At 49.5% G+C, this 6,149-nt stretch overlaps 1 protein-coding gene across 2 annotated transcripts in view; it reads right to left on the bottom strand.

The window, feature by feature from the left end:
• Nucleotides 1-6,149, bottom strand: part of SYTL3 (synaptotagmin-like 3) — a 76,179-nt gene that overhangs the window by 56,567 nt on the left and 13,463 nt on the right. For both annotated transcript variants that reach the window (XM_006882763.1, XM_006882764.1), the window contains exon 3: nt 1,928-1,992. In XM_006882763.1, coding sequence (XP_006882825.1) covers nt 1,928-1,992 — 65 coding nt within the window. The remainder of the gene's footprint in view (nt 1-1,927; nt 1,993-6,149) is intronic.

Below are 6,149 nucleotides of genomic sequence, written 5' to 3'. Positions count from 1 at the left end.
AAGAAAGAAAGAAAGAAAGAAAGAAAGAAAGAAAGAAAGAAAGAAAGAAAGAAAGAAAGAAAGAAAGAAAGAAAGAAAGAAAGAAAGAAGTGAGGGTGGTGGGGGAAGGAAGGAAGGAAGGGAGAGAGAGAGAGAGAGAAAGAGAGAAAGGAAAAGAAAGAAGTGAGGGTGGTGGGTGAGGCTTCAGCTCCTGTGCTGGGGCCATGTTATCAGGAGGGGCTGGTCTCTGGGGAAGGACATCATGCTTGATAAAGCAGAGGGTCAACCAGCAAGAGGAAGACCCTCGAGGAGATGGATTGACACAGCAGCTGGACAATGGTCTCGTGTGTGGTGACAGGTGTGAGGACGGTGCAGCTCTGGACAGTGTTTCGTCCAGGTGTAGCTAGGGTCTCTGTGGATCCAAATCAGCTTGACGACATTTGTCAACAACAACAATGACAAGCTTACAGAGCACATAACTTCCTCTGCAGGGTTCTAGGTTCTCTTTGAGGCCGACTTCCTGTCTGCCTGTGAGACCTTTGTCCTTTGCTCCTTGACTATATGCTGATATTGCTGACATGCACCTGCCCCAAACAGAGCACATGGCTGTTAATGGAAAGGTTGGTGGTTTGCGTCCACCTACAGGCTCCTCAGGAGACAGTTCATCTATTTCCAGATATTCAGCCATTGCCAATCCCGGGGAGGGGACACAGTTCTGCTCTGACACAGGGTCACCAGCAGCTGGCTCAGGGACAGCTGGATTATGCGCTCTCAAGTCATTCTTCTGACAGCCAAAAACTCTACCTCGCATGGCCTCTGCCTCTGCATGCCTCTGTCACCAGCCACCCCGTCCTTCTCATCGGCCTGGGCCCCATCCTCCTGCATGGTTCTCTATCATGGGTCACGGAAGTGGTCTGTGCCCCCACATCGCCCTGCAGTCCTCACAGGTCAGGGAGGAGCTCTGTGCCTCTCCCTCGGACATCTCAGCACCCACACCCTGCTGGCCCCACAATCTTCTGCTGTGGCTCACATCTGCCCTTAGACATTATCCTCTATCTCGCCTGACACTGCACGTCTCTAACCAGCCACTGTCACTTCCCCTGTGGCTTTCAGCTCCAGCCGCCAACTACACTGACACATCGCACTGTGCATACACCTAGAATAACCTCACAGAGCAGAGATCCGGTGCAGCTTCCTCTCCCACAGCCCCAGTGTGTCTTCACTCATACCTGTCCCCACCTGTCAAGTCCTGGTGACACCCACGTGCCCCAGGCCTCCAATGCTCCATGATCATTTTGAACAAGGGCCATAAACAACATTCTGCGCTTGGTGCGCTGAGGGGCAGAACCAGACCATAAAGTGCAGCTCCTACTGGAGAGGGAGGATGTGTTCTGTCACATAAGGGGCTGGGCAATGGTCTGGAAGAGGGAAAGCAAATGAAATCTATGGCCTATGTATTCCCAGTATGGCGTACACGCAACCTAAGGAAAACAAAACCCCTCACAACCAGACCACTAACAAACACAACGTTGTAGTTGTGTGCCGTCAGGTCAGAGCTGACCCATAGCTGGCCCTCCAGCAGGTCTTCAGAGGCAGTAAATTGCACAGGAGGAGATTCCCCGTCTCTCTCCTCCCACAGAGCAACTGGTGGATTCAAACTGCAGGCCTTCAGGTTGGCAGCACAACTCCTTACCACTAGGCCACCAGAGCTCTCCAACATCATAATAAACAAAGAAAAAAAGACTCAATTGTCTGTTGTCCGTAAGGTCACTGTGAATTGGAGTCAATGTCACAAAACAAGAGGTGAGGAGGGAGGGGAGGCCCTGTTCGAGGTCAGAGAGGGTGAGTGGCTGGTGGAGCAACGTGAGAGAATGGGGGTCGCGGCATAGCCCGGAGGGGGACATCGGTGTTATATTTCACCTCAATTTTTTTCAAAAAGGGTACTTACCTTCAGTTGGAAATTTCTTGGCACGTTCCTCAAAGAACCACTGTCCACTCTTTATTTTGACATTCCTGAAAGGAAAGCAGGTGAAGTGATGTGAGTAGCACTGCATGGTGTGGTGGGAGGTACGTGAGGCGTGCCCCCAAACAGGAGTCTCAGAAGGGACCAGGGGTCCAGCATCCGGGCCACACTCTAAATTACAGAGATTTTCCTTTCGAGGTATGTGGTTACAGGGAGGGGTTTCAGGCACATGGTCGCAGGTAAGTGGTTACCATTACTTGGTTATGGCTGCCAACCCAAAAGCAAGCAGTTCAAGACCTCCAGCTGGAAGGAAGGAAGTTAGATAATCTCCTGTCACGGGATTTACAGCCTCTGAAAACCTGAGAGGGTCCTGAATGGGTGAGTTGTAACTTGAGGGCACATAATAACAACACAACACATAATAAATACTTCATGCTTTCAGAATAAATATCCAAAAAGAAACAATATTGCTATCAAAACGATCTATCATGTTAACAGTAGGATGTGACAGTTATGAGAGAGTTGCTACAGGAAAATTGCAACCCTATTCACTGAGCACATGAAACATTTGTACCACCTCCGGTCATTGGTTTTGTGTGATCTGTCTACTCAGTGAGTACTTTGTCAAGTTCTTGCAGGAACCAGTCTGTCACATAGAGATTTGGGTGCAAACTCACAGGTTTCTTGGGCTTAAGCAACCAAAACCTGTGGCTGTCAGGCTAATGACCCCAGTGGACAGAGCAGAACTGTCCCCTGGGGTCTCCTAGGCTACAATCTTAGACAGCAGTCAGTCACATCCCTCACCTATGAAACAGCTGGTGGTTTTGAACCATCAACCTTTTGACTTAGCAGCTGAACACCTAAACCACTGTGCCACCAGAACTGATCTATGATTACAGACCGGAAGAATAAAGGCCAAACCCCATGACAATCAGCCCCTTTCCACATTTGAGGCTGCTCTTTAAAAAAAAAAAAAAATTCATATAAATTGATTTTTTAAATTTTTTTTTATTTTATTATTTTGTGTGTGTGTACCGTCAAATCAGATCTGACTGGTACAGGAGGAGATTGCCCCTCCTTCTCCAGCAGAGCACCTGGTGGATTCGAACCTCGCACTTATGGGATTGCAGTGGCTATTCCCTTTGACGCTGGATCTGGGCTGGTTCTTTATTTCAGAATAAAGCTGCACTTTATTTCTGAATTTGCCATTTTGCAAGCAATAATACAGTGGGTATTTTCAAAAGACCATCCTGTCTACCTCAGTCCCAAGGTTCAGAAAAGCCCCATTGGTCGCTCTTCTTGATGGAGAACCGATCTGTCCTGGAGGAAGTTCAGGCAGCGTGCTCTTCAGCGGCCAAGATGGTGCGACGTTTCCTCATGTACTCGGGCCATGTCTTCAGGAGGGGCGGGTCCTGGAGAAGGATGTCATGTTTGTCCAAGTAGAGCGTCAGCGGAAGAGCCTGGATGGGAGGGATTGACGTGGTGACGGCGGTGAGGGGCTTCCACACAGCAGAGACGGTGAGGACGGCACACGATCGGGCAGCGATCTGATCTGTCGTGCGCGGATTTGGCACACGTTGGGACTGGCTCCACAACACCTACGCACAGTGTGGAGAGCAGATGAGCTGGCCCTGTGGTGGTGAGGCCGCTGGTGTCTGCCCTCATTAAGGCCAACATAGCATGGTCACGCCTAAGTGACTGGTGGAAGCCTTTGCTTCTCCAATTAGAGCAGATTTTGTTGGCTAAAGGGAGCTGTGGTGGCCTAGTGCATAAGGAGTTGCACTGCCAACCCCATGGTGGGTAGTTTGAATCTACCAGCTGCTCTGAGGGAGAAAGATGGGCAATCTCCTCCCGTGCAATTCACAGCATCTGAAAAGCCACTGGAAGGTCATCTACGGGTTGATGAAAACTTCTTGGAACACTTTCTGAGCTCAGCAGAAGATTAACACTGATTCCTCAGACTCATGTTTCTCTAAAAAGTTTTCTGTGAATCCATGAGAGACCGGGGTAGCTGAAGCGAGGGCAGGGTGTGGATGAGCTTAGGGCCTGGCCTTCCCACGAGCATGCAGCCCACATGCTGACTGTTACAAATGGCCCCAGCACTCAGTGTTTGTTGTTGGTTGCTGTCGAGCTGGGTCTGATCATGACAATCTCGTGTTGCAAAGAAGAAAGCGTGGCCAGTGCTGCTCCCACTGCCTGACCTCTGATATAGGCCTGCTGTGGAAAGTCTAGCCCAGCCACTGCTCTGAACTTGATTCCAATTCACAAGGACCTGATGGGACAGGATAGAGTTGCTCTGCACGTGCAGACCACCATGTCTTTCTCCTGTGGATTTGAACCACCAGCCTTTCAGGTAGCAGTCAAGTGCTCAAGCCAGTGTGTCAGCAGGGCTCCTCCCACGTGCCTGTGTTTCCAGGTGTCTTCAAGTTGGCTCCATGCACAGCAGGATGAAGCCGTTCCTGCTCCTGCACGTTCCTCGCTGTCGCCGCTCTTCTTGAACCCACTGCTGCCCACACTCTGTCAGTCCACCCTGGTGGACGTCTTCCTCTTCCGCTGACCCTCTGCGTTTCCAAGCATGACGTGTAACTTGTATTGCTGTTGTCATGTGCCTTCAGGTCGGAACTAACCCATTGCTGACCCTCAAGTGGGTTTTCAGAAGCAGTAAATTGCGTGGGAGGTGATTGCCCATCCTTCTCCCATCGAAGAGCTGGTGGATTCGAACCATGTGCCTTCACGATTACAACACAGCTTCTTACTGCTTGGCCAGCAGAGCTCTCTGTAGAAATGACACTTAACCTCTGTAAGTTGTACCATTCATTTTCATAACTGCGAACTCTGCTGAAGAGTGTTGGTGGTGTAGTGAGTTATGTGTTAAATTGTTGACTGAAAGGTTGGTAGTTTAAATCTACCAACCTTCAGGAGCAAGAGGTGGCGGTCTGCTCCAGTTAAGATTTACAGCCTCAGAGATGAGAGGGGTCACTCTGAGTCACAGGCCACTTGGCAGCAGTGGCCTCCTGTACTTCTGACCTCTGCTAACACTGGCATTTCTCTGACTGAAGAGAACCAGTGAAGAGCACTTTGCAAATTCTAGCACAGAAATGTTCATTAACCCGGTAAAAGGAGGACACTAAGAGAAAGATTGTGGAGCCATCGCTGTCACCACACAGTGGGCCCAGTGCCCCTACTGTTGTTTCATATCTAAATAACTCATATCTGGAGCTGGTTCAGTTACTGTGTCAACGCTTTGTGCTCCAAGAAGAATCAGTGTGATGTCCCCAGAGTTCCCTGGTGAAGGATATGACCGTCACCCTTCTGAAAAGAGGTGGACAGTTGGTCGGCACCACCATGATTCTCCAAATGCACTCAGAAGTCCAGCTGTCAGCACAACCTACTCTCCAGCCAGGGCCCTGATGGTCAGCTGGGAGGTGTCACATGGTCTATTAGCCACTAGGCTTCATGAACTCTAAGTGAAGAAGCAGAATATTGTAAAACTGACCCAAACACAAACCCACTGGCAGCTGGGTAATCCCAGCTCCTAACAACCTCATGGCATGGCCATTCCAGAAGCTGGCTGCTTCGTCCTTCTCCCACGGAGAGGATGGTGGGTTCAAATCCCTGACCTTTGGAACAGCAGGCAAGGACTTTAACCGCCGCACTAGCAGGGGTTCTTTTCCACATTGAGCTCAGCTCAACTGCTTTCTCTGGGCGGGATTGGCCATCTCCAGCTGAAGCAGTCTGCGCACTGAGGGCGCTCTTCCTTCAAACAGTCTTGCATTTCAGTTGGCTCCTGGTTACACAGCGAGGCGGTGGGGTGTGTTTTTCCACCAGTTCTTCTGATCTGATCTCAACGCTCTGAACAGGAACTGAGTGAGCATTGATCCCCGTGATTAGATCGTAGCTGATGATGAGAGACACACAGAACCAGATGAAGATAAAGACATAATATTATCAAATTGTCAGCAACAATTCTTTCAAAACAGGACTAACTCTCCTTTACCTACCCTCAGAGATAAGCAGGCACCCCCACCCGGGCCTCCCATCATCTTTGGAGCTATTCTTTTGTTTGTTTATTTGTTTTTAATTTATTACTAAGTTCAATGAAAATTTACAGAGATTTTGGATTTCCATTCATTCATTGTTGCACTTTTCTCCCCTCCCAACCTCTCCCCTCAGTACACTACCCTCTTGGAAAAGTAAAAGAAAAATT

Source organism: Elephantulus edwardii, unplaced genomic scaffold (genome assembly GCF_000299155.1).
Source record: "Elephantulus edwardii isolate Elephantulus edwardi_28Jun2011 unplaced genomic scaffold, EleEdw1.0 scaffold00024, whole genome shotgun sequence".
NCBI lineage: Eukaryota > Metazoa > Chordata > Mammalia > Macroscelidea > Macroscelididae > Elephantulus > Elephantulus edwardii.
This window is presented reverse-complemented; position numbering and strand designations above follow the sequence as displayed.